Source organism: Protopterus annectens, chromosome 2.part2, assembly GCF_019279795.1.
Source record: "Protopterus annectens isolate FY-2018-M chromosome 2.part2, PAN1.0, whole genome shotgun sequence".
Taxonomy (NCBI): domain Eukaryota; kingdom Metazoa; phylum Chordata; order Ceratodontiformes; family Protopteridae; genus Protopterus; species Protopterus annectens.
Window position 1 is genome coordinate 1,081,716,641 of NC_056730.1, and position 27,584 is coordinate 1,081,744,224.

Consider the following 27,584-nt stretch of genomic DNA (forward strand, 5'->3'; position numbering starts at 1 on the left):
AGGCTAACTCTCTTCTCCTAAAGGTCTTTATATAAATCATTCACAAATTTACATTAGGGGACATCATGCACTGACAGTAACAGAATACACATTACGGATGGAACCAGTGTGGAATTTGTCTCAAATGCATACCTATTGCTTTTTTTCTGGAGAAGACATACCAGGTGCTTTCTCATATATTAACTCAACAAATAGGATATATGTTTACCAAACAGTTCTACAAACGTAAACCAAACTAATCACCAGCAGAGTACTTCCATGCTCAATATGAAGGCCTAGACCAACATCAGACTGCTGATTTACTGGAAACAAATGTAAGCTACAATAAGAAAAAAAAAGATGGCACATGTGGACACGCTACTTATAACAAATGTATGCAAACAACCAAGGGAAGGTGGCATCAACATAGCTAGAGGAGCAAGTGTGCCAAGCTCTGACCATCAAGCTGGACATCACACATGGTCTCCAAAAGAGGTATTTTACATGAGAACTACAAAATTATGTACACAAAGAATAGCTAATGTTACACTGGATGATGGCTGCAACATCTGCCTCTTGACTTTCTTCTCTTCGTGTCTGTGGACTCAGCAGGTTGGAAAAATGAAAGGGAATATATGGAAGATACTTTAGCCAAGTTTAATGGCTACTGGAAGTCATACTGGTAAGATGCACACAGAAAAATGCAAGTACATCCTTCCGTTTTCAATATCCACTTTACTCAATTCAGGATCAGAAGAAGTCAAGAGAAATTACTGGCAAGCAATGGGAGAAAGGCAAAATACCAGTGATGTTTACTTTATTTAAAACATTTAAGATGCAGACCTGTCCATCACGTCCTATCTTGACTGGCTTGTGCTCATTCCATGGGTTTGTGAGATGTGCCGATTTAGTGAATGGTAACTCTCTCCTAAAAATAAAAGCAAAACAATGCTGATATTCCACTTTCTACTGTATATAAAACAGTGATCACCTCATACCTTATAGAAAGGTTTCCACATTATGTACTGCTGGTTTAAAACATACATATATACACACGTATAGCCAAGAAGAGAAGACCACATTATTAACACCATAATTGTAATACTACTTACTCTAAATAGCACAATTTTAGTACAGTTACTCTAATCAATCAACACCCCCATTTTTTTTTAATTTTTGCATACAAGGTTGGGGTGTCAAACAGTGACCATCATCTAGAACGAATATTCACACTGTCAGGTGGGCTAGCCCTGCTGCAGCTGTTCAGTTACTCTTAAGGGGTCTAGTAATTTACCTGCTTGAATCACCAGGTCTTATTTAATGGCAAAATCATCACCTCAAAGGCCAGTTCCTGTCATCTTTTCTAAAGCACATGATATGTGCCAGCTGTGTAAAGGCAACCTCCAGGACACCAATAGTCTTGGTAACCACTTAGAAATATCAGGTTAATTACAAAGTTTAAAGAAAGAATATTCTTGTTAAGAATTAGGCTGTCAAAGAGACAACCAAATATTCCACTCTACCAATTAAATAAACAAACATATCCACATACATAAATAAAATGCAGGCCAATATAGTAAAGATGCTCTGCTGTTCTTCTGGAGACCAACACTGGAGAGTATATATAAAAAAACAAACAAAAAAAAAAAAAAACACATCCGATCCTATCTACCACCATCAAGAAAAAGTACCACTTCCATTCGGCAGTTCTTCATAATCCCACTGAAGAAGTCACAATAGAATACTCTGCAAAACTACTGAAAAGTTTGCTAGCCATCGACTCCTCACAGAAGTTAAAAGAAGATCTAACAGGGTATTACTGAATACTACATACTGCCAAGACGCAAAAACATCCAAAGCTTTGAAGGAAGATGACCACATCACTGCCATGCCTTTGGTAGTGCAGGAAAGGGAGCTCCTACTGCAGCAGTAATCTTACTATTCAAGCTTCTAAAGACATTGTGGCTATCATACAATTGCTATTTTCTCTGCAGAAATACTCTTAAAATACAAAGTAATACAAAAGCAGCCTGAAAGGAAACTAATGCTGAACCTAGGATGGGGATCAATGGCAAAACACCAGCTCATCTTCTAGACTTTAAACTTTGAAATGCCTGGAGAAGGTACGAGTAAAGCTTTTCAGTCACTGCCTTAAAACATTATATGCATATAGACTTTAAAGTGCAACAAAACCTGCTACCCTACAACTCTGGCATGATCTTCCAACATATTCTCATTGCTAGTTGCTTAGAACAGTTTTGTAAAGATACTCCCTGCCCTATTTACTTGACATGAAACAGCCAAACAAGTTGATCTGGGAGACTAAATAATTTATTCTGATTGGTTAACAACAGATATGCCCAAGCTCACTCACGGTGTGTAAAACCCTCTCCCTCCATTCTGGGGACAAGGGTATGAAAGAGGCAACTGGATGGTCTGGTAAAACGGCACTTTTGAGAAAGCCTTGTATAGGATGGAAAGACTGGTTCTGTGAAAATACAGTTGTGTACAGTTAGCCACAATGGTGCAGCAGTAGCGCAGTTGCCTCACAGCAAGAGGTTCTCCCGTTAGATTCTCGGCTGTAGTGCGGAAAGTGCCTTCTGTGTGGTCTCTACATGTCCTCCTCGCGGTCGAGTGGCGTTCCGAAAGACATGCGAGAATGGGCATACCTTCGTTGAAGGTTGGGTGTCGAGCTGGCAACTCAGCACTGTAAAAACCTACTGCCAATCATTAGTGGACCGGAGTTCCGCTCTGGCGACCCCTAACCGGGAAAAGCCTAAAGACAAAAACAACAACCATAAATGTAGATGTTTGAGTGTATTCACTTTTGCAGTCATTACATTTGGGTAATCTGCTGGCAGGTTGCCCTCAGTCGGCTTGATTAACAAAGTCTTGGGTCCTGCGTAGGTTGCTGTCCCTTCTTCCATGACGTCAGGGGTATAAAACATGCAGCCAACGCCATTACATCAGTTTTTCTTGCCCCAGATGTAAGGTGCCCCCCAAACTGGGAGCAAAATATATAAATATAAATATATACGTAGAATAAAAAACACAAAACATATACCTCCAAACAAAAGCAAATACACCAAAAAGGCTTTTAAAGATAGTAACAGAAATGAGAAATATAGTTAGAGAAAAAATAGGGGGCAGGAGGGAGGGTAACCAGGACTGCAACAGTGAATACACTCTAACATCTACATTTATGGTAAGTGTACACAACTGTACTATGTTCTTCATGTTTCACTGCAGCAGTCATTACATTTGGGTAGAATCTCAAAGCTATGGTTGGGAGGATGGATTTATACAGCATTAGGGGCAGCTATAAGGCCCTGCAGGACAGCAGTGACAAAGCCTGCTCTGGATTTAGAGGAGAGAGGTAAAGGGTAATGTTTGGTGAACGTATGAACTGAGCTCCAGGTAGCAGCTTCTAGAATGTCTCTGGTAGGAACCCCTGAGGAAGGCTGCAGAAGTAGATGCAGCCCTGATGGAATGACATCTGATCCCCTTGGAGAAAGGTTTAACATGGTGCATATAGCAGAAACTAATACAATGGCTTATCCATTTGGAAATAGTCTGTTTGAAATAGCCTTTCCCTCTGCCCCTGCAGCAAATGCCACCAGTAATTGCTCAGATTTTCTTAGAAATTCTGTCCTGTTCAAGTAGAATCTTAGTTGTCTGTGTACATCCAATGAATGCAGAATCCGCTCACCCTTGTTCTGTGGATTTGGGAAGAAAGTTAGCAGATGAATGGTCTGATCAAGGGCCGCACTAGATACCACTTTAGGCATAAAGGATGGATTGGTCCTGAGAAACACCCTGTCCGGGTAATAAATAATGAAAGGCTCCACTGCCATAAGAGGCTGCAGTTCTGAAATCCTTCTAGATGAAGTGACTGCTAAAAGAAAAGTTGTTTTCCAAGAGAGAAATTTTAGGTCTGCAGTAACAGCTGGCTCAAAAGGAGGTAGAGTGAGTTTTTCCAAAACAAAATTGAGGTCCCATGCAGGAGTTGATGCTCTCCTGGGAGGTCTTAAATTTTTGGCCCCTCTGAGGTACTGCTTTAGCAGAGGATGAGAAAAGAGGGGAGGCTCTGTGTTGTAATGAGCTGAAATGGCATAAGCATGGATTTTTATGGAAGAAAAAGATAGGCCCTTGTGAAGCATCACAGTTAAGTATTGCAGAATCTGAGTAATATCGGGCATTGCTGTGCTTATTCCTTGTGCTTGGTTCCAGGCACAGAATCTTTTCCATTTGTCAGCATAATATTTTCTAGTACTAGGCCTTCTAGCCTCCAAAATGACATCCATCACAGGTTTGCTGAGAGATGTAACTGGTGAAATTAGTTGATTAGCCATGCTGCAAGATTCAGAGTTTGGAGCGGAGTGTGCAGAATTTGATAGTTCTGCTGAGGCAGTAGGTAAGGTGTCTGAGGCAAGTACCACGGAGGAAGGTGCGACATATTTGCGTAGGAGCAGGTACCAGTGTTGGCGAGGCCAGTCTGGAGCAATCAGAATCATTTTTGGTTTTTCCTGTCTGCCTTTTAGTAAGACCTTGGAGAGCAAAGGCAGAGGGGGAAAGGCATAGACTGACAGGTTTTTCCAGCTGAAGGATGGAGCATCCACTTTCCATGCTTTTTTGTGATGAGTTCTTGTGCAGAATTTGTCCAACTGATAGTTTTGGGGTGAGGCAAAAAGATCTATGTCTGGGCTCCCCCACTTGCGTGTCAACATGCTGAAGATTTGTGGATCCAGTTTCCATTCGTCTAGGCCCATAAGATTTCTGCTTAGTTCGTCTGACAAAGTATTCTGCTTTCCTGGCAGGAAATGAACTTGTAGATGTATTTGATAAGTCAAGGCCATGTTCCACAATGCCATGGCTAGTCTGCAAAGAGGGTAAAAATGGGTACCCCCCCTGCTTGTTTATGTATCACATGACTGTGGTGTTGTCTGTCTATCAGTAGTTGTCCTGGATGAAGATGGTCCTTGAAGGCTGTCAGAGCATTCTGTACAGCTAGCATCTCTTTCAGATTGATATGTAGGTGCATTTGATTTGGCATGATCTTCCAACATCTTCATCGCTAGTTGCTTATAACGGTTTTGTAAAGATACTGCCTGCCCTATTTACTTGACATGAAGCAGACAAACAAGTTGATCTGGGAGACTAAATAATTTAGTCTGACTGGTTAACAAAAGAGTTTTATTACTGGTGCCAGGCACTTCCAACATCTTCTCATTGCATAATGATCATTGGCCCTGAATGCATTTCCCTGCCAGATGCGGCCCCAAGCATAATCTGATGCGTCTGTAGTCAGGGTTTGGGCATCAGGGGGTGGAATGAATGACAGTCCCTTGTTTTGGTGGCAGGAATATGCCCACCATATGAACTCTAACTGCAGGCAAGGAATGATAGGAATCATTGTTTCCAGGCTGTGACAATGTTGACTCCATAAGCTTTTTAGGTACCATTGAAGTTTCCTCATATGCAGTCTTGCATATGGAATTAGTGGAATGCAGGAAGCCATGAACCCCAAGGCCTGCAGAATTTGTCTTGCAGATAACTGGGTTTTTGTAGCCACTTGTTTGAAGCAAGTCATCAGTTGGATTTGTTTTTCTGGTGTGAGGTAAGACATGTGGGCAGTTATATTCAAGTTTGCACCCAGGAATGTAATTATTTGAGAAGGTACCAGTTGTGATTTCTTTTCGTTTATGGTGTACCCTAGGCAAATTAGAAGCCTTTTTACAAACGCCAGATGCTGTAGAAGAGTGTCCTTGTTTTCTGCCTGAATTAGACAATCGTACAGATAAGGATAAATTTTAATGTTTCTTCGTCTGCAAAATGCAATTACTGGTGCCAGGCACTTTGTGAAGACCCTGGGCGCAGTAGATAAGCCAAAGGGCAGTGCAGAGAACTGGTAATGCAAATAGCCTGCTTTGTAGCGGAGGTATCTTCTGCAAGATTCCCTGACTGGGATATGCAGGTAAGCCTCTAAGTCTAGAGTTACAAACCAGGCATCCATACCTAGCTTAGGCAGTAACGGTTGTAGAGTCAGCATTTTGAATTTTGGATGTCCAGGAATGAATTTAGAATGGATAAGTCCAGAATTGGACACCATGACTTGTCTTTTCTGGGTACCAGGAAGAGTCTTGAATAAAAACCTTGTCCCTTTTCTTTTTCTGGTACTGGTTGAATAGCCCCCATATTCAAGAGAGGCATAACTTGCTTCTGGGCCTCTGCCCAATGATTTGGAGGCAGATCTGGCCATCTGTTTGGGATTGGCAACGTGTGGAAATGAAATCTGTATCCCTGGGATACTACATTTAAAACCCACTTCTCCTGGGTAATTAGATGCCAATTTTTTGCATGAAGTACTACTTTTCCCCCCAAAGGGGCTGCCAAAAGATAAGTTGAGATGGCAGAAGAAAGTCATTGAGACTGTTTAGCATAGTGAGGTGCCTTGCTACTTCCAGATTTGGAGGTGGAGGCACCCCATTGTTTTGTTCTGTAAGTTCCTTGTGACTGAAACCTGGAGTCTTTGGAGTGTCTGGTTTTGACATGAGCGGCTCTGGTGGGTATTGGAAAGGACCAGTTCTTAGTAGGCCAGTGCCTACTGAACCTGGGTGGCTGCCCTTGTAGGAAATCTTTTACAGTTTGCATAGATTTAGCTTTGTCTTCCATCTTTTTAAAAACTTCTTCTGCCTTAATACCAAATAGACTGTTCTGTTGTAAAGGAGCATCCAACAATTTTGCTTTAACATGATCAGGCAGATTTTGCTCCTTGAGCCAAACATGCTTTCTTATCACAGATCCAGTTACAGCGGCCCTGCAAGAGGTCTCCAAGGAATCAAAACCACATTGCAAAGTATGCTTTCCAACTTGTTCAGCTGAATGCAATAAATCCTGTAACTCTATTTTCCACACAGTCAGAAATCAACATAATTTTCTGTTTAAGTAAGCCCATGACGTTGCTGATATTTAAGCATATGAAATTGACAGTTTATAGCCCTGCTTGCCAAGATTGCAAACATGTAAACCTTCTTACCCCATATATCCAGCGCACTGGAATCTCTATAAGAAGGGGTAGGATTTTTAGCAGTAGAAGCCTCAACACCCTTGGGACCCTGAGAAATGGTTTCAGGGTCAGTAGTAGGGTTTTTAAAAAGGAATTTGTGGAAGTCAGGAACCCTGTAATATCTGTCTGGCTTACTAGGAGCCAGAGGCAAGGAAACAGGAGCCATGCTGGATTCTGAGAAAAAAAATCAACAACAATGTCTAGAACAGGAGGTATAGCCAAAGGCCTACGCTGAGGAAGAAGAAGGTAATCCCTAAGCCTCTTTTTAGATTCTGAAAAATACTGACTCTCCCAATGAAAATGTTCCTTTAAGGTATGCAAAGTTTCTCCAAAAGAAAAATCCTCAGGAGGAGAAGCAGAAGGGATGGATTCTTCTGCATCAGAGTCCTCATAAGGTGGAATAGATAATTCCTGGTCAGAAGAGGAATCAGAAGAAATGGAAACCTGATCTGAAGATTCATAATCAGTGCCTTGCCTAGGCCTCTTAGCAGGCGGAGTTTGGGAACCCCTGATCAAGGTAATTAAATCCTCAGCCATTTTGATCATTTGTTTTTTAGGCATAGGGGCCTGTGCATGTGGCCCAAGCGTCGGTTTTTTAGACATAGAAGTTGATTTTGGCCTAGGTTTTGATATACAAATCTTTAGGCCTGAGAACACTCTCAGAAGCCGGTGCCTGCTCAGCGGCTCCGGACCCATCTAAGGTAGAGACATCCGTGGGTTCAATACTTAAAATGTCTCGCGGCATACCGGACTCCGAATGTGTCTCAGTAGAGGCCTGCGAATCAAAAGTAGCGGGTATCAGGGGCTGCGAAAGCACCTCACTGAGTACCGGCGAACCGGCGACTGGCTTAGGAGAAGCTTCGTCATCGGTTTTGGACCTCGACGGTCTGTCTCTGTCTTTTTCTTTGCGTTTTTCTGTGTACTCCAGTAGTCAGTTTGCTAACCAACGACATTTCTGGATAGTTAAATCTTGAGCCAAAATACTTAGATGCAAAAATATACCGACGCTTAATACTGCGTTGGTTAAATTTAGCACAAAACCGACAGCAAGGCACATTGTGGTCACGGCCTAGGCAAGGAATACAGTACAAATGAAAATCCTTATGAGGATTTCCGAACAGCTTCTGCTTCGGGCACCGCGTGGCAAGAAAGACTGCTGAAAATGGCGGCGACTGCATGTTTTATACCCCTGGCGACCTGACGGGGGGAAAGGGGACATCCCTTAAGGGTGGCCTTTCTTTCCACGAGAGGAAGTATCCTTCTTGGATAATAGCCAGAACCCATCTGTCTGTGGTGATGGTTTTCCAAACGGGGAGGCAGTGGGAGAGACTAGCAGAAAAGGGAAGGGAGGCAAGGCAGTCATGCATTGTTGGGGCCTCATCTGTCTCGAAAAGGCTGTCTAGAGGGAGGCTGAGAGGCTGCTGGTCTGGCAGTTTGTCTTCTGGTTCCTCTTCTTTGTCTGGAAGAGGTAGGTACAGAAGTGGGTGGATTTCATCTGATAAATGTGGCCTTGGCATGGTAATTCCTGTAATATTTGGAAATTGGGGACACCAAGAGATGCTTTATGTCTTGCAATTCCTTGCTCTTTTTCTGCAGATTTTTAAACAGGTCCAATGATTGCTTGCCAAACAGGAAATTAAGGTCCGGAAGGAGGGGCATCTAAGATCTTAGACTCAAAGTCTTCATGTAAGTGTTGCAGACATAGCCAGGAGTATATCTTGAGAACAGAGGCAGATAACTGCAGAGCGTGAAGAGGCCTCTGCAGCATCAAAGCTGTGTCTAATTGACTGTCTGGCTACTTGGGCACCCAGTGAAAGTATGGAAGAGATGTCTGCTTTTGTGGGGCAGTCAGGAGTAGCAGCCAGCAGAGTAGTGGCTTGAGAGACCAGGTCCAAAGCACATCTGATCATGTGGGTTTCACAGGTTCATAGGTAGGTACACTAGGCTACCGGCCCAAGGGCCTAAGTAAGCCTAGTCAACAAAGTTCCCTGGCTTACGCCAACCCAAGAAATTTAATTTCCTGTGCCCCTGTCGAGCAGAGCCACAGAAGTGATCCCCCGGGGTGTATTTCCTATTTCCCACCCACTCATTAATATTTTTCTTGAAGACTGTTAATGAGGAACTTTGCTTGACAATAGATTGGTAGCTTGTTCCAGAGTATGGGAAGTCTCTGGGAAAGGAATCTATCCCTCCAGCATGCCCTGTTTATTGTGGTGACAAGGTTTAAGTCCCTAGAGCGTGTAGCTCGGAGGGATTGGGATTTCTTTAGGTGTAGCATGTCCAAAAGCTCTGGGTTTGACACAGCTTTACATGTTAGGCAAAGATCACCTCGGAGTACGCAATATGCTACAGAGTAAAGCTGGAGTTTTTTGAGACTGTCAGTGTAGGGCTTCTGTTTGAAACCAGTAATCTTCTTTGTGAGGTACTTCCTGTGGCCTTTCCAGCTGCTGCAGATGTCTTGTGAGGTACATTCCAAAAGGAGTGTTGTACTCTATATAATGGGTCTGAGTGTCGAGTAGAGGGAAACAATGACCTCTTTTTTCCTGGATGAGAACCCTTTTGTGATAATGTGCCACATAGAAGGATTTCCTGACTACTGTGGCAATGTGATTATCAAAGGAGAGACTACTGTCCACCTGGGTCCCAAGGTGTCATCACACATATGGCATTAAGAAGACTGCCACCTATGTGGTAGTTCATGGGTACAGATTTTTAACCAAATTGAACAGCAATACACTTTTTGAGGTTGAGGCCATGGCTCTAACACCAGGCATCTGTCTCAGTAAAGCCCTTCTGTAGGATGTCCACATCATTTGGGGACTCTACTATAGTTCCTAGTTTGCAGTCATCTGCGAACTTCATTAGCCAGAGGCCTTATGTGTTACCCTGTACTTCAGAGAAGTAGATACCAAACAGAAGAGGTCCCAGGACTGAACCCTGTGGTACTCCACTTGTCAATGGTTTGAAGTCAGATTTGGAGTCTGCAACTTTTGCAGTGTGGGTTCTGTCAGTGAGCCAGTTGGCAACTCATCTTGTGACATAGGGATTTATATCCAGTTTAGTGAGTTTAGCTATAATTCCAGAATGGGGGATGGTGTTGAAAGCTTGGTGAGGTCATGATAGGTGTGAACCACCTTACCCTCGGCTACGGCTTTGGTGGCTGCCTCAAAGAAGGTGACCAGGTTCAGGAGGCATGATCTGGCTTTCACAAAACCGAACTGGGCGGGGTCTAGAGTTTGGGGGTTACCAATGTCTTTGATTATGATGTCCATGATGATACGTTCCATGGCCTTGCAGACCAGGCTCGTCAGGCTAATAGGGCAATAGTTCCCAGGATCAGTGGTGGCTCCCCCTTTGTGGAGTGGGATAACTGTTGCTGTGCGCCATTCAGTGGGCACAAAGCCTGACGCGAGGCTATGACTGAAAATGGTGCTTACGTGGGGAGCCAGTTTGCTCTGAAGTTACTGTAAAACGCAACCTAGGATGTTGTCCGGTCCCATGGATGCTGTGTTTTTTGGATTTAGAAAGTGCGGTTTTTACCTGTGTAGTAATGACTGCAGGGACTCTGCATTCTTCCTGTATAGATATGGGGCCTTTATGGGGTGAGAGGGGGGTAAAGTTAGCACTGAACCTTCTGCCAGGATGTTGGCAATAGCACTTAGTTCTGTAATTTTTGTGCCATTGTGCTGTAATTCAGAGTAGATCTGGATGCTGCCACTGAGATTCTTGACATAGCTATAGAATGCATTGTGGCTGTCCTTAGAATCAGTGGGAGTCTTTTTTTCATAGCTAGCTTTGGAGGATCTTATAAGGGATCTCAGCTTCTTACTGTGGCTGACCAGGGAGCTCCTCCACTCATGGGATTTTACTTTCTTTTGCAGCACTTTCTTCCTTCTGTTTTAGAGCTTGTTTATGGTAGGGGACCACCAGATTGGCTTTCTTTTTTGGAGGTTAGCGTCTTGGTTCGGTTTGGGATGGCATGATCCATGCACTCTTGCAAGTGCATATAGAGTGCATTTGTATAGGATTCAACAGTCGTAACTGTATTGGCCATCTGCACAGGTGTCATGAAGTTCGCCACTTCTGTCTTAAGAAGCATGACGTTGGCTGAGATGCCCGTGCCCTGGCCTAGCAATCAAGGAGCCTCAATCCTCACCACTAACTCCAGTGAGGGGCGTCTCATATAGGAGGAATGGATAAATACACACAGTAAAGTGCAATTTCCCTTAAGAGCACACAGAGATCACAGTCAGTCCGGGGCTGGTCGCTCCCTTGCTCTTCAGGTCCCCAATAAGACTGCCCACTATAGCACAGCTATTGGGTCCAGATCTCAGTCTAGTGGGCAAGCTAAAACCTCCAGCACCCTCTCTGTCCAACCAGTGCTTCGTATCCCTACCCAAGTAGCTCACAGATACATGCTTTGAGAAGAGGTTATACAACCACACGGACACTCCTGGGGAAGGCTGGCACAGATTCTCCAGCTGTGCCCCTTTTTCCCCAGACTATACGGTAGTATCAGCTGCCACCACCCACTAATATTCATCAGCTACTCAAAGGACCTTAAAAGGGTGTCCAATTATTACTGTGCAACATTATTACCCAACTGGTAAGTGTGACTAAACAGTAAAGGCTTATTAGAGTGACTTGGTACAGGATCACTACATATATGCAATGTACTCTAGAGCTTAAATTCTCTCTACACAAAAAAGCCACAGTTAAAAGGGTTTAAAAATATTTAATTAAAAACACGAGAATACTTTTTACTACACAGTGCTAGTTCAAGAGTTTAGAGATCACAGAGAAATACTTAAAATAATTCAGCAGTAGAGTTCTAACATCACAGAAAAACACAAGTCTAATCTTTCTAGTTTCTAGCTATTTCTAAGAGAAAACACAAGTCTAAAATAAACTCACATATAGAGCAAGGGCAGAGTGCTGATGAGTTGGATGATCAAGACAAAAAAAGCTTAATGCTCTTATTCTCTCGGTTTTTAAAATCACATTCCTGGTTCACATTACATCATTCTTCACACTTCCCTGGGTTCCCAGGCTAAAAGAAACTACATTTACATTCTTTAGTAAGCTCAAACCAGGTCAGGAAGCAAAGCCATAAAGGACAGTTATTAATGCAAATTCTGGCCATTAACTCGGGCCTTAAAACAATAGCAAGAATTCCTTCACCTAGACAAGCCGGAGCCAACTTTAAAGATCAAAGACGGTCATAAAATGCTTGACTTAGCATCCTTACAGCAGAGTGCACTGTTGTTACATTCTTTTCCAGTTCCACGTGTAACACTATTTTTACCATTTAAGACAACAAGCCTGTGGTTTACATTAATATTTACAGATGACAGAATTATCTATAAAATTCTATCTGGCTAGGCTGGCAGCCTTCACACTGGCTTTGGAAATTTTTTTTACTGTGGTTTCTTTAATGGGGGTTGGGGGCAGGATGTGGATATCTAGGGGGATTAGCTTATGGTCAGATCTAGCCAACGAGGAGTTGACGTCAGGTGTGGAACACCGGTCACTCGTGTTTGTAATGACTAGGGTCTAGGACATTGTTGCCCCTGGTGGGGGTGTGGATAAGTTGATCCAGGGCACTGGAATTTATGAATTTCAGAAAGCGCTGAGCAAAGGAGTTCGTACACGAGTAGTTTTCCCAGTTAATGGTGGGGTAGCTTAAATCGCCCAATATCAGCGGTTTGGTTGAACCCTAACATTTTCCAATATATCAAGAAAAGAGGAGTGGGAATCCTGGGACAGGGTGGGGGATCTGTAGCAAGCTACAATCTGGATTGCAGTTTTGCCCAGAGTTAGTTGCGCTTGGATAAACTCAGATGCATTATGCTAAGCAACTAGCCTGGAGATGTGGATATCCTTAATGAATATGGACACACCTCCGCCTTTGGTGCTCCAGTCCAGGTTAGATGGCCGAAAAGAGTGGTACGAGTTATAGCTTGGTAATGCAGGGGTGCTCTTTGCAGCCTTGAACGAGGTCTCAGTCACTGCACAGATATCGGTGTTCTCCATTTTAAGGAGTGCCTCGAGTGAGTGCATTTTGAGATTTAGACTTCTAGCATTGAGTAGCATTACCTTCAGTTTTTGCTTGCCTGTTCCTGTTACGGTGGTGAATTTGTCATTTGAACCTTGCCAAAAAAATACACTACAGGGGCGGCAAGAGCCTTCGCCAGTATCCAGAATCCCAGAGGTGACAGGTGCAGGCCATCTCTGGCAAAGCATCATGGTCTGTCGACCAAGTCGTCCCAGGCAGACACTGGATCTCCTTAGAATGACAACAGAAGCTTAGCCAATTGTTGAAGTCAATCATTTTGTCCTTGTACTGCGGTATCATTCTGGGTGATGGCAGGATGCTACTCAGGGCTAGGGTCATATCTGTTTGGGCTACAAGATCGGAGAGCTCTTCCATATCTCTTTTCATGTAGTCCAGGGAGGAACATCTCAGGTCATTCATGCCAACATGGACAATCACAGAGTCATATTTGTATTTGTTGTGGAGTGACCTGAGTGCATGGGTTACGTGGCGGATCCTGGCACCAGACAAGCAGCAGACAGTAACCTTTTCCTTGTTTAGCCTGGTGAGTGGGACATCAGTGTGCCTGACTACAGAGTCACCTATGATTAGTGTGTTGGGTATGTTGTTTTGCCTTATGGGCTGTGGTTGAGTGACACACTGAGTCTGTGGGGGCTGTGTGTCATTTGGGTTGTGTTGGTAGGGGGTGGTTGCTTGCGTTTCTGCTTTGGAGGTCTCTGCTTGAGCAGATTATTATTGAGAGCCTCCGTGAATGTTTTTGTTCATAGGTTCATAGGTTCATACTAGGCTATCTGCCAGAGGGCATTTACAAGCCTAGCCCATCGTTTTGTGGCTTACGCCACCCCTTTAGTATGGGGAACTATACCCATTATTTTGCTGTGCCTCTGTCGAGCAGTGACACTGAGGTAATCCCTGGGGTATATCTGCGATCTCCCATCCATTGGTCAAGATTTCTCTTGAGCAAGGCCAGCGAGGTGCTCTGCCTCACATGTACTGGGATTTTGTTCCACAGCATAGGGAGTCTTTGGGTGATGAATCTATCCCTCCAGCACGTCCTATTAATAGCCGTGTCGAGGTTTAAGTCTCCCGCCCTTGTGGCTCTGATGGATCTAGATTTTTTGAGGTGAAGCATATTCATCAAATCTGGGTTTGACATGGCCTTGTATGTTAGGCAAAGGTCACCTCTAAGCAGACTGAATAGAGCTGGAGTTCTTTCAGTCGGGCAGCATAGGACAGATTTTTGAGACCCTTTATCCTTTTGGTGAGGAACTTTTGTGGCCTCTCCAGCTGCTGCAAGTGTGGGGTCAGATACATCCCGAATGGGGCATTGTACTCAATCATTGGTCTGATGAGTGATGAGTAAAGGGAGACTATGACCTCCCTTGATCTAGATGAGAATCCCTTCATGATAAGGTGGGCAATGTAGAAGGTCTACCTAACTACTTTAGCTACATGGGTGTCGAATGACAGACTACTATCAACCTGGGTCCCCAGGTCCCTGATAACTTCTTCTGTGCTCAGTGGATTGCCACCTATTTGGTAGCTAGGGGTAACCTTGTTTTTCCCAAAGGGTATGACTATGCATTTTTTTGGCATTTAACTTCAGGCCGTGGCTCTGGCACCAGTTATCCGTTTCTGTGAGACCCTTCTGAAGGATAACTGTGTCAGATGTGTTTTCTACTATGGCGCCCAGTTTGCAGTCATCTGCAAACTTTGTCAGCCATAACCCTCCTGTGTTTGCTTGTACTTTGGAAAAGTAGATGCCAAACAAGAGTGGGCCCAGGACTGAGCCCTGTGGGACACCACTTGTGACAGGTTTTGAGTCTGACATGGCGCCAGCAACTCTGACCCTGTGGGTTCTGTCACTCAGCCAGTTTGCAACCCATCTTGTGATGTATGGGTTAACATTTAAGCTGATGAGTTTTTCAATGATACCCGAGTGGGGTATTGTATCGAAGGCCTTAGCCAGATCGAGGTAGGCTGTATGGACTGCCTTTCCTCGCCAATGGCTTTGGTGACTGTTTCAAGAAGTCAACCAAGTTTAAAAGGCATGATCTGCCTTTGACAAAGCCAAACTGGGTTGGATCCAAAGTCTGCAAATTCCCTATGTCTTTATTTATGAGGTCCATTATGATCCTCTCCATGGCTTTGCAGATAAGGCTTGTCAAGCTAATGGGCCGGTAATTTCCAGGGTCGGTGGAGGCACCGCCTTTGTGAAGTGGGACCACAGTTGCAGTGCGCCACTCCTGAGTACGTATCCAGAGGTAAGACTTTGATTAAACAGCTGTCCTAGCTGTGGGTTTAATTCCTCATTGAGTTCGTGGAGCACACAGCCGGGGACACCATCAGGTCCCATGGATGCTGTGTTTTTGCTTTGGAGAGAGCAGTTCTCACTTGGGCTGGAGATGTTTGGGGGCTGCAATCGCTTGGTATAGATATCTCTCCTTTGGGGAGGGGAGAAGTCTGCACTGAACCTGTCAGCCAGTATGTTGGCAATGTCTGTAGGATCAGTAATCTTCACATCATTTTGAACTAGTTCTGAGCATATCTGGGAGTTTCCTCCTAGGTTTCTAACATAGCTAAAGAAGGCCTTATGATTGTCTTTCGAGTCTTTAGCTATTTTTCTCTCGAAATTTGCTTTGGATGATTTTATGAGAGCTCTTAGTTTTTTACTTATAGTGATCAAGGGTGTCTTACCTTTTAAGGATTTTGCTCTATCTTGTAGTAGCTTCCTCCTTTTATTGTAGAGTTTGTTTATGGCTGGGGTCCACCAGACTGGACGCTTGCCTTTGGTACTAAGAGTCTTTGTTTTGTTTGGGATTGCCTTATCCATGCAGTCCTGCAGGTGCTGGTAGAAGGTGTTTGTAAGTGATTCAGCGGCTTGAGTACTGTTTTCCGGCTCGGGGCCTTAAGGAGACCACACTAGTCTTTAGAAGTGTGAAGTCGGCTTTTGAGAAGTTCTTTACTGTGGTCTTTTTATTTCAGGTGGGGTGGGATGAGGACCTCCAGCGGGATTAGTTTGTGATCTGATCTCACCAGTGAGGGGTATACTTCCGGTGTTGAACATTGTGCTCCCATGTTCGTGATGATGAGATCAAGTATGTTATCTCCTCTTGTGGGGATGGTGACTAGTTGTTCCATGGCATTTGAGTTTATGAATTCCAGGAACTTTTGGGCTAGGGTGTTTGGGCTTGAGTAGTGTTCCCAGTCTATATTAGGGTAATTGAAGTCACCTAGTATGATGGTGTTTGGTGATACATTTATCCCTCTAGTGTTTTCAGGAAGGCCATGTGAGGTTCCTGAGTTTGTGAGGGTGGCCTGTAACATGCTACAATTTGCAGAGCAGTCTTGCCTATGGTTAATTGCACCTGGATGGTCTCCGATGCATCGTGCGTTGCCACCAGTCTTGAGGTGTGGGTGTCCTTGATGAATATGGATACTCCCCTCCTTTCTTGGTATTGTCCGGATTTTGGGGCCGGAACGCATGATATGAGGTAAAACCTGATAGCGCTGGGGTGCTCTCAGGAGCCTTGAACCAGGTTTCTGTCACAGCACAGACATCGATGTTCTCCATACTGAGAAGGGCCTCGAGTGCGTGCGTTTTGAGATTGAGACTTCTGGCATTGAGCAGCATTACCCTTAGTTTTGTGTTTCTATGTGTGGAGTTTGGTGGTACAGGTTTAGTGGGACTATGTGATGAGTGTGGTGTTGTGCAAGTTTTTACCTTCTCCTCTTGACTGTCAAGTTCAGTCTTGGTTGGAGAGAGCTTTACCTCCAGTTTGGCTAGATAAGTGAATCTCTTACAGGTTGTAGTGTTGGGTGGTAGGAGGAGAGGATTGTCTGTGCACATGAGGCAATTGCAACATTGCCCCAAGATGTCCAGATTCATCAGACAGGAGAGAACAATGGAAGCTGACCCTTGGACATGCCTGAATAAAAAACTATTTTCCTCTAGACAAGTGAGGAAAGTGAGTACAAGAGCGTTTTTTCTCTAAGCAAGTGAGGAAAGTAAGTACAAAAACTATTTTCCTCTAGGTAATGAGGAAGGTTGAGTGCTGTAGTAATTTGTAGCTTATTTAGTGCTTACAAGTTCTGAACAAGTGCTGAGCATGAATAAGCAAATTCAAGTGCTAAAAAGTACAGTTTTGTACCTACCATAAATGTAGATGTCCGATAGGTATGCATCTGCAGTCATCACATATGGGTTGTCCTGCCTCAGGCAGCCCTTCGGTCGGCCGGATTCCAAAGTCTGGGTCGGGCGTCGGCTGATGTCGCCCACTCCCTGACGTCAGAGCGCCTGGGGTATAAAAGTGTCAGCCGACGCCATCTTCCTCAGTTTTTCTTGTCCCAGATGTCAGGTGCCCTCTAAGGAAGGCTAAATTTGGAGAAATGCAATAAAAATCCAAACATGCACAATAATATATATATATATATATATATATATATAAAAACAAATACACCACAATAGATTCCCCCAGCTAGCTATTAGGGGGGTAAGTACCAAAGAATACCACAGAGGGGAAGGAGGGAGGGTAAACCTGACTGCAGATGCATACCTATCGGACATCTACATTTATGGTAGGTACAAAACTGTACTATGTCCTTCAAGGATGCATCTGCAGTCATCACATATGGGTAAAATACCATAGCCAATCTGGGGGTGGAGGAACTAAGGAAAGGATGGTGTAGCTAAGATACCCTGCAGGACAGCCGTAGCAAAGCCTGCTCTGGATCTGGAATATAAAGGTAAATTGTAATGCTTGGCAAATGTATGCACGGAGCTCCATGTGGCAGCTTCTAAAATGGCCTTGGTAGCCACCCCTCTTAAGAAGGCTGAGGAGGTGGCTGTGGCTCTCGTGGAATGAGGTCTAATGTTAGTTGGCACAGTCTTTCCATGAAAGGAGTAACAAAAGCGGATGCAATTTCCTATCCATTTTGAAATTGTCTGTTTGGAAATTGCTTTTCCTTGAGTACCAGGAGCATATGCTACCAACAGCTGGTCAGCTATTCTGAAACCTTTAGTTCTGTCCAAGTAGTAGCACAACTGTCTGTGAATGTCCAGGGTGTGCAGAAGTTTCTCCCCTTTGTTTTGTGGATTAGGGAAGAAGGTAGGCAAGTGAATGGCTTGGTTTAATGAAACCCTGGATACCACCTTTGGCATAAATGTAGGATTAGTTCTCAGTGAAACTCTGTCCTGATGAAAAATAATAAATGGCTGTACTGCCATCAGGGCCTGCAACTCCGAAACTCTTCTTGCTGAGGTTATGGCCAGAAGAAAGGCAGTCTTCCATGAAAGGTACTGTAGATTTGCAGATGCTGCTGGTTCAAAGGGAGGCAGCGTTAGCTTTTCCAACACAAAGTTAAGGTCCCAAGCAGGTAGAGGACGTTTCCGAGGAGGTTTGATGTTTTTGATTCCTCTTAGAAACTGTCTTAGGAGAGGATGAGAGAAGACAGGTGGATCAGTATTGTACTCTGCTGAAATTGCTGAAGCATGAATTTTAATAGAAGAGCAAGACAGACCATTGTGGAACATTTCTGCCAAATATTCCAGGATATGTGCTATGTTCATCACTGTCGTATCCAGGCCCTTTGTGGTGTTCCAAATGAGAAATCTCTTCCATTTTGCTGAATATGCCTTTCTTGTGGAAGGCGTGAGCTTCCATAATAATGTCCTTCACTCTCTGGGATAGCTTATCCTGAGGAGGAGTCAAGGTATTCTCCAGGCTGTCAGTTGCAAGGTTTTCAGGTTGGAATGTAGAGTTTTGCATCTGTGCTGTGTCAGAAGAAGTGGCCATAGAGGAAGAGGCCATGGTTTCGTACGTGACATGCTCCTTAGCAGTGGGTACCAGTGCTGTCTTGGCCAGTCCGGAGCTATCAGAATTACTTTTGGCTGCTCTGTCCTGATCTTCAGTAACACCTTGGTCAGTAATGGAATTGGTGGAAATGCATACACTGTTAGATTTCTCCAGCTGAAAGAGAGAGCGTCCACTTTCCACACTTATGGGTGGTATGTCCTTGAGCAGAATTTCTTCAGTTGATGATTGTGGGGGGATGCAAATAGATCTATGTCCGGCCTCCCCCAAGATTGTGTTATTTGTAAGAAAATGTCTGGGTGCAGCATCCATTCGTGCGCATCGATGATATTTCTGCTTAAGCTGTCCGCCAGTGTATCGTCTTTCCCTGGCAAAAACTGAGCTTGCAGCTGTATATTGAGTTTCAAGGAAATATCCCATAGATTCATTGCCAGTCTGCAAAGAGGGTAGGAATGGGTACCTCCTTGCTTGTTTATGTACCACATAACTGTGGTGTTGTCTGTCATTAGTAGGTGGCCTTGATGTAGAAAGAGTTTGAAGGCCTCGATTGCATGCATCACTGCTAGCATTTCTTTTTGATTTATATGCATGCGTAGCTCCTTCTGTGACCACTGTCCTTGAATACCTCTGCCCTCCATGTGTGCTCCCCAACCTAGGTCTGAAGCATCTGTTCTAATAGTTTGGGTGTTTTTTGGCTTTGTGAAGGGCAACCCCCTGTTGGACTGGCTGGCCTGAGCCCACCACAGAAATTCCTTTTGAAGGCATGGAATGAGTGGGATTAAAGCTTCTAAACTGTGACTGTGCTGAGTCCATAAACTCCTTAGGTACCACTGTAGCTTCCTCATATGTAGCCTTGCTTGTGGGATCAAAAGAATACAGGATGCCATGTAACCCAGGGCCTGCAGGATTTTCCTTGCAGTCAGCTGGGTTTGTCTTGTCAGATTCTTGAAGTAATCCGGTAGTTGTCTTTGTTTTTCTTCTGTGAGATAAGCCATTTGGGTGGTTGTATCTAGATCCGCACCCAAAAAGGTTATTCTTTGGGATGGAACAAGTCTTGATTTGTGCATGTTGACTGTATATCCCAAGGCCTGCAGAAGATTGATGGCATAATTTAAGTCCTTTACCAAAGTTCTTTGGCTGTCCGCTTGTATAAGGCAGTCGTCCAGATATGGGTATATTTGAATCCCCTGAAGTCTGCAGTGTGCTATTACTGATGCCAGGCATTTTGTGAATACTCTGGGCGCAGTAGATAAGCCAAAGGGCAATGCTGAGAATTGACAATGCTCTGACCCTGCAAGAAATCTGAGGTGTCTTCTGCAACTTTGTCTGATAGGGACATGCAGGTATGCCTCCTTGAGGTCTAGAGTCACCAGCCAAGACCCCTTGCCCAGCATGGGAAGGAGTTGCTGTAGAGTCAGCATTTTGACATAATGAGATTAAGTGTTCAGTGCGGACAAGTCGAGAATTGGTCTCCATTGATTTTCTTTTCTTGGAACAAGGAATAATCTGGAGTAAAATCCTTGGCCTTGTTCTGAAAGAGGAACTTTTTCTATAGCTTTCATTTGTAGTAAGCTTGAGATTTGTTTCAAAGCCTCTGCCCTTTGATTTGGTGGTAGACCGGGCATGCCTTTTCTTTTTGGCAATGTGTGGAAATGGAACCTGTATCCGTTGTCTATTATTTGCAGTCTATTTGTCTTTTGTAATGCTGTGCCAATTTTTTGAGAATAAAGAAAGCTTTCCACCCAAAGGTGCTTCTAATTGAGCCCTGGTTGGCGGAGTCAAAGTAAAGTCATTGAGTTTGTCCTTGTGCAGCAGTTGCAGGTCCTGCACTACCTGTTTGGTTTGGAGGTTGCCACTGAAGGCCTCTGTAGGAGCCCCTAGCTTGCCCTCTACCTCTGGCACGCCTGTTCCTTCCTCTCTGAAATCTTTCTGTGTCCGGAAAGGACCAATTCTTGGAAGGCCAATTTCTGCTGAATCTTGGTGGTTGCACTTGAAGAAAATCTTTAACTGTTTGTACAGATTTTGCATTTTCCTCAAATTTCTTTCGGACCTCTTGAGCAGTGGAACCAAATTACTTTTGCTTTTCCAGTGGGGCATCCAAAAGCTTAGCTTTAACATGGTCTGGCAGAGATTGTTCCTTCAGCCAAGCATGCCTACGTATGACTACACCTGTCATTGCTGACCTACATGAAGCTTCCAATGCATCATAACCACACTGCAAGAAATGGTTGCTAACCTGCTGGGAATTATGCACCAGATCCTGAAGGGATTTGCGATCAAGGGGTTCAGTAGAAGACAGTTTCTTATGCATTTCTTCTAACAAATACTCTTCGTACTGTATCATATGAAATTGACAATTTAATGCCCTCATGGAAAGAGTGGCAGAAGTATACACTTTCTTACCCCATCTCTCTAAAGCCCTGGACTCCTTTGCAGAGGGGAGTGGGTTATTAGTAGTAACAGCTGCAACCCCTTTAGGGCCCTGGGAAATAGTTTCAGGATCAGCAGAGTGGGCCTTGTAAAGAAAATTATGTGAGTCCGGGACCCTGTAATACCTATCGGGTTTAACAGGAGCCGGAGGCAGAGTGTCAGGGGTCATACTAGAGTCAGAGTACACATCATCAATGACATTTAAAACAGGAGGGATAGCCAAAGGTCTATGCTGAGGTAAATGAAGAAAAGCTCTTAGTCTCTTTCTGGAATCAGAATATTCCTGGCCCTGCCATTTGAAATGCGCTCTCAGAGTGAAGGGTCTACCCAAAGGAAAGCTCTTCAGGAGGGGAGGCTGACGGGATAGATTCCTCTGCATCCGAATCCTCGTAGGCCGAAAAAGCCTCCTCCTGGTAGTCGGGAGTGATCCGAGCCATCCGAGGCCTCCTCTGAGGATAGGGGATCAGGGGGATCTACCCTGGGTCTTTTGTCTAGAGGAGGTTGGGAGCCCCTGTCCGGATGGGGCTGAGAGCCCCTGATTAAAGAGATAAGGTCCTCTGCCAAGGTTAGTATCTGGGAACTAGAAGAGGGTCCCTGAGGAATAACCCTGGGAGTCATGGCTTTAGTGTGCTTAGCAGCTTTATCCGTGGTGAAGGTCTTAATGGACATGGATGCAGGAGGCCTGGCTGCACCACGTGCTGGTGTAGCTTTGTCTAGTGGTATGGTGTCGGAAGCTTCCAAAACACCAGTCTCTGAAGGCAATTCCAAAACCGACTCGGAGGGAGCCTCCGGGACCAAGGCTGTCGGTTGTACTGTTTTGGGGTTCGGAAGATCCAAGGACTCGGTATCAGCCGAGACCGAGACATTCGCGGTAGGCCTAGCCGCGGTTTCAGCCGAAACCGCGGGCCGCGTTGTGTCGGTCCTTGTCTTTCCGTTTCTTAGTTAAATGTGAAGTCTGGGTCTCAGACGGCATTTTATAAGAGGAACTAGCCCCAAAAAATTCCTCTGCGAACTCCGACCGACGTCTAAGAGTGCGTCGGTTGAAGGAAGCACAGGCTGAACAGGCCGAGACGTCGTGTTCTGGGCCTAAGCAGGGGAGGCAGTAAGAGTGGAAATCCTTATGAGGTATTTGTTTCCCACAAGTTAAACAATTATTAACTTTATCTGACATCGGCTGAGGCAAGAAAGAGTCCCCAACGGGGTACTTAGCTTTTGAAGTCTTCGGTTAGCTGAATTACAGGAGCTGGCCGACCGGCACTTGCGAACTGCTTCTGCTTCGGGCACCACGCGGCAAGAAAGAGGAAGATGGCGTCGGCTGACGCTTTTATACCCCAGGCGCTCTGACGTCGGGGAGTGGGCGACATCAGCCGACGCCGGACCCAGACTTTGGAATCCGGCCGATCGAAGGACTGCCTGAGGCAGGACAACCCATATGTGATTGACTGCAGATGCATCCTTGAAGGACATCTAATAATCTGCATCTTGATCTTGTTGTAGACAGGCTACCTAGTGCTTACCACTCCCACTGATGAGCTAGAAGGCTTCCCTCCAACACAGAAAGGCTTGGGGGCACAGAAGCTTACAAACAGTCCTGGATACAGCAAATATGTATCTGGACTAAAACTAGTTACAGGGAAGGTGGGAAACAAGCACAAACGTAAGCTTTTAAACCAGAAAGTTGAAAGAGATGGAAAAACTGCGCAAACAGCCAATAAACTACAATTTCTGGGCCAGAAACCACTCTTGTGCTAGATAGGCTACCAAGTACTTACCACTCCCACTGTTAAAGCTAGAAGGCTTCCCTCCAACACAGAAAGCCTTGGGGGGCACAGAAGCTTACAAATAGTTATGGATACAGCAAATCTGTATCTGGACTAGACTAGTTACAGGAAAGGTGGGAAACCAGCGCAAACGCAGGCTTTTAAACCAGAAAGTTGAAAGATATGGAAAAAGAGTTGATGGCTCGGAAAATCAATATGGAAGAGGTGTAGACCACCTTTCCAATTTTATCAATTGTTCTGCTGTCTTTGTCTGTAAGTAAGAGGGAGGCAGACAGAATGAGTCTGGATAGTTTATCTGGTGAGATGGCAATCACAGCAGGATCTGCCAAGCCGGCTTGACTAAGACTTTTTGGTCATCAGGCACCTTGTAGAAGTGGTCTGGCCTTTTAGGGGCAGGTGGCTGAGAAACTGGTGTCTTTGTTGCAGAGGCAAAGGCATCTAAATAGGCAGGGATGACAGGTGGAATGGCAGAAGTGGAGGGGGGGGGTTCCACTTGTAAAGGCTCAAAATACCTCTTGAGTGTCATACATTTGTGAGATGTCCTATTTAAAATAATCTTTCATGTTGGTGATGGTTTCACCAAAGGTGATATCCTCTGGGGGGGGGGGTCGGGTCTCCCTCAATAGATTCATCATCTGGTGAATAATACTCTTGTGGGGAGGCAATTTGGGAAGTGTAAGAAATTGATTTCTCAGAAGAGGAATAATAAGTCTCTAGCTTTTCTTCCCTTTCTTGTGAGGTAAGTGAAAGGGAAGAGGCAGAAGCAGGCCTAGGGATAAGCAGAGGAAGGGAAGCTTGGAGAACAGGCTGAGGGGGCTAAGGGCCAGAAAGACCTGCATTAAAAAAGAGGTGAAGGGCTGCCAATCTGGCAGGCCTTCTGTGGGTGTAGCCAGATGTTTAGTTTTTTTGTTTCTTTTTTTACTGGGGTAGACTTAGGAGTAGACCTGGAGTTGGATGGCTGGCTAATGATAAGAGTGTCTGGTGGAGGGATCCCAGCCGGAAGCCCAGCTGCGCCTGGCTCCCCATCAACCTTGGCGGTAGCTGGTGTCTGGGTTGGCTCCAGGGACGTACTGGTCATAAATTGTGAAGTGGCTTCCTCCAAGGTTGCCACAGAAGTAGACAGGTCCATCGGACATCCCTCAACTACTAAACCGGTAGTTAGCGGGGCGTCTGAAAGCGGAGCGGCAGATGAAGAATGCCTAGGAAACTTGGCTTTCTTACATGGAGGTTCAGTCAAGGCCTCCGAGACAGGATCCAACCTAAGAGCTAATTTTTTAAGCAGTTGGTTTTCCAGGTAAAGCTTTAGAGCAGCCAGAGGGCTGCGAAGGGTCTTAGGAAGCAAATAACTCGTCGGTCTTGCGTGTCTTTATGGGGTATCTGGCACCTGGATTGGCATTTGTCCTTTTTTGCTGACATCGGCTGAGGACTGCTACAACAAACCAAGCTTTAACTAGAAATTAGAGAAGAAACCCCAAAGGGGTTCTTAGCTTTTAGACATCTTGCAGTGAAGGTGCAAAGCACACGATACATTGGTCATCTGCAGTTGACAAGGTCTGAGTTCTGTGCATGTAGAAGTCACATTTAAGGTCCGTGGTATATGGCCCTGGGTGTGACACCCCACACAACTACAACAGCCAAGCAGAAGCTTTTGTATAGGAGTAGATGTACGGGTTTGCCTGAAGCAGAAAATCCCACACCAAGAGTACTGCAACACAGGAACAGAAGGACATACCACCTTCATGTGGTCTGTCCTGATTCTGCAACCCAAGAAGACAATGTCCTGTGTGTGGTTGAGGTGTGATTCTGGGAAGTTTACCATGAAACCTAGAGACTGTAGGAGTACCATAAGGTCTTGTGAGTGACTGAAGAGTTTTCTTGTAATCTGCCTGAATGAGGAGGTCGTCTAGTTAAGGGAATAAGTGGATCCCCTTTTTCCCTGCAGTAGGCGATGACTGAAGTCAGGCATTTCGTAAATATCCTGGGAGCAGTAGAAAGCCCAAAGGGCAAGGCACAGGACTAAAAGTGAGATGTGCTTGCCAGAAATCTGAGGTATTTCCTGAAGTATGTGAAGGTAAGCATCCTTTATGACCAGGGTTGCCATGAAACCCTGAGAAAGGATGAGTGGAAAAAGTTGGTAGGGTAAGCATCCTGAAAGTAGGATCTTTCAGGAAGGGGTTGAGGTGCGAGAGGTGTAGACTTGGCCTCCACAGTCCTTCCTTTCTGGGTACCAAAAAGTTTCTGGAGTAGAACCCTTTTCTTTTTGATTGTGTAGTTACTGGTTCTATGGTGCTTTGTAGTAGCCGTGTTCGCAAATCCTGATGGAGGAGGAGTAGTTGACTGGGAGGAGGCTGTGGTATGCCCAGTCTTGATGGGGGAGGGGGTTAATCCAGGACATGAAGTAACCATTCTGTATGATGGAAAGAACCCACCTGTCTGAGATGAGCGACCAAACAAGGAGAGACGGACAGATAGGGGTATGGATGAGGGAGGGTGGGGGCTGAAATTTTGGCAGGTAGTCAGACACTACCTGCCCTATCAGGGAAGAGAGGCCTTTTGGCTGGAAGACTGAGAAAGCCTAGCCTGAGGAGGCTGTTTTCTAGGGGGTCTTCTAGATTGGGGGGAGCTACAGACCTGGAGGATTTCCTGATAAACTGTGTCTTAGTTGGGTAGTTCTCCTCTGGAACTTTGGAATAAGTGAGACTAGGAGGTGTTTTAGGTCCTGTAATTATTTTCCCTTCTGTTGCAAGGATTTAAAGAGGTCAGCTACTTTTGCACCAAAAAGGGGCGAATGATCCAAAGATGTTTGGCCCTGAAGTCATCTGGGAAAGGCTGAAGTCGCAGCCATAAGTACCTTTTTAGTAGTGAAGTTGATGCAGCTGACCTGACTGAGGCTTCCGCTGTATCATAACTGCATCTTAAGGAATGCCTATTCACTTAAGAGATGAGGGCTAGCAGGGATGACAAGGAAGCTTTGGCTGCACAGCCAGGGATGTCATCTAAATCCTTAGTGGCCTTCTCCAGCAGAGCTAAGGAGTATTTAGTCATGAGTTTGGTAGTTGGTGGCTCTAAATGAGAGGGTAGCAGAGGTGTGGATTTTCTTTCCCAACCTCTCCATAGTCTTGCTATCCTTATCAGAAGGGAGGATAGTAGTGGTAGGAAGGAGCTTGGAGGTCTTATCCAAAGAGATGGAGAGAGTGGCAGGATCAGCAAGAGAGCACTTAAGAGAGAAATTCTTCCGTCTCGGGGACTTTATAGAGTCCGTATGTTCTATGTGGGGCTGAAGATTGGGAATCCTGGTTAATGGAGGCTGAGGTAAATGCATCCAGGAATGTAGGTTGAATAGGAGGGATGGCAGAAGGACCTCTTTTGTACTTCAGTCATATTCGAGAATTGCCACTTAAAGTGGTCTTTCGTCTTATTAATAGTTTCCCCAAAGGTTAGGTCCTCTACAGGGGAGTAAGGTTCAACAGAGCCCTCCTCAGGAGATCCATATCCCAGGGGGCATGAAATATGGGAGGAGGAGTATGAAAGAGTCTTCAAAGGAATCGGACAATTCCTCTTCTTCAGGCTGAACTACCCTCCTTTCAGGTATTGAGAGGTCTGGGACTAAAGAGGAGAGGAGCAGTGGCAGAGGCTTCTACAGAAGGCCTAAGGACCATAAAGGCATGAAACAAGTTCTGTCTGAAGGTGTGCCAATCAGGCATGCTTTCAGAGAACAGAGAAAGGTGCCTTGTTTTTTGTATTTTCTTTAAAGGCCTCGCTGGCATCTGGTTGGAGATAGGCCTAGGGTCAGGCATCGGGACAGCTGAAGCAGAGTCCGATGGGTCCAGAGTGAAAGCTGCCCCTCCCCCCAGAGTCTAAGGTAGGTGCCAGAAAATCCGCTGTGGACATGCCATCCACTCGAGATTGTGTGGCTTCCTCAGAGGTACCCGCTTTATCCACACTGGCGGCTGACATAAGCTACAGATTGAGGTACAGCGGAGAGAGGTGCAGCTAATGAAGTAAACCGCAAGGACTTGGCCCTCTTCCTAGGTGGTTCAGATGGGGCACTGGACAAGGCCACCATGCCCAATGCTATTTGTTTCAAGCGATGATTCTCTAAATATAAATGTAATGCCTCCAAACGGCGGCGCAAAATCTTAGGGACAAACGATCGGCAAATGGCGCAGTTCTGGTGGTCGTGTTCCCTGTCTAAATGAGAGAGACTGATCGTGGGTGTCTTTGTGGGGAATCTGCTGACTGCACTTGCCCTTACCGGATGACATGAACAATCTATATATAGAAACAAGGTAGAACAGAAAGAATCCCCAATGGTGTACTTAACTGAATCTTTATTTGATCAGATATTCGTGAGAAGCAGAAGCACCTGGCGTACGACTGGTGGCTGAAAAGTTCTGAGGGCTGGTGCGTGCAGATGTCACTTATAGAAATTAATATTTTATTTTTTCAGTTTTTCAATT

At 45.0% G+C, this 27,584-nt stretch overlaps 1 protein-coding gene across 4 annotated transcripts in view; it reads right to left on the reverse strand.

Moving 5' to 3' along the window:
• The window catches only part of YTHDC1 (YTH domain containing 1), a 1,387,762-nt gene that overhangs the window by 624,725 nt on the left and 735,453 nt on the right, over positions 1-27,584 (reverse strand). For all 4 annotated transcript variants that reach the window (XM_044064303.1, XM_044064301.1, XM_044064302.1 and 1 more), the window contains exon 8: positions 823-907. In XM_044064303.1, the coding sequence (XP_043920238.1) occupies positions 823-907 (85 nt within the window). The remainder of the gene's footprint in view (positions 1-822; positions 908-27,584) is intronic.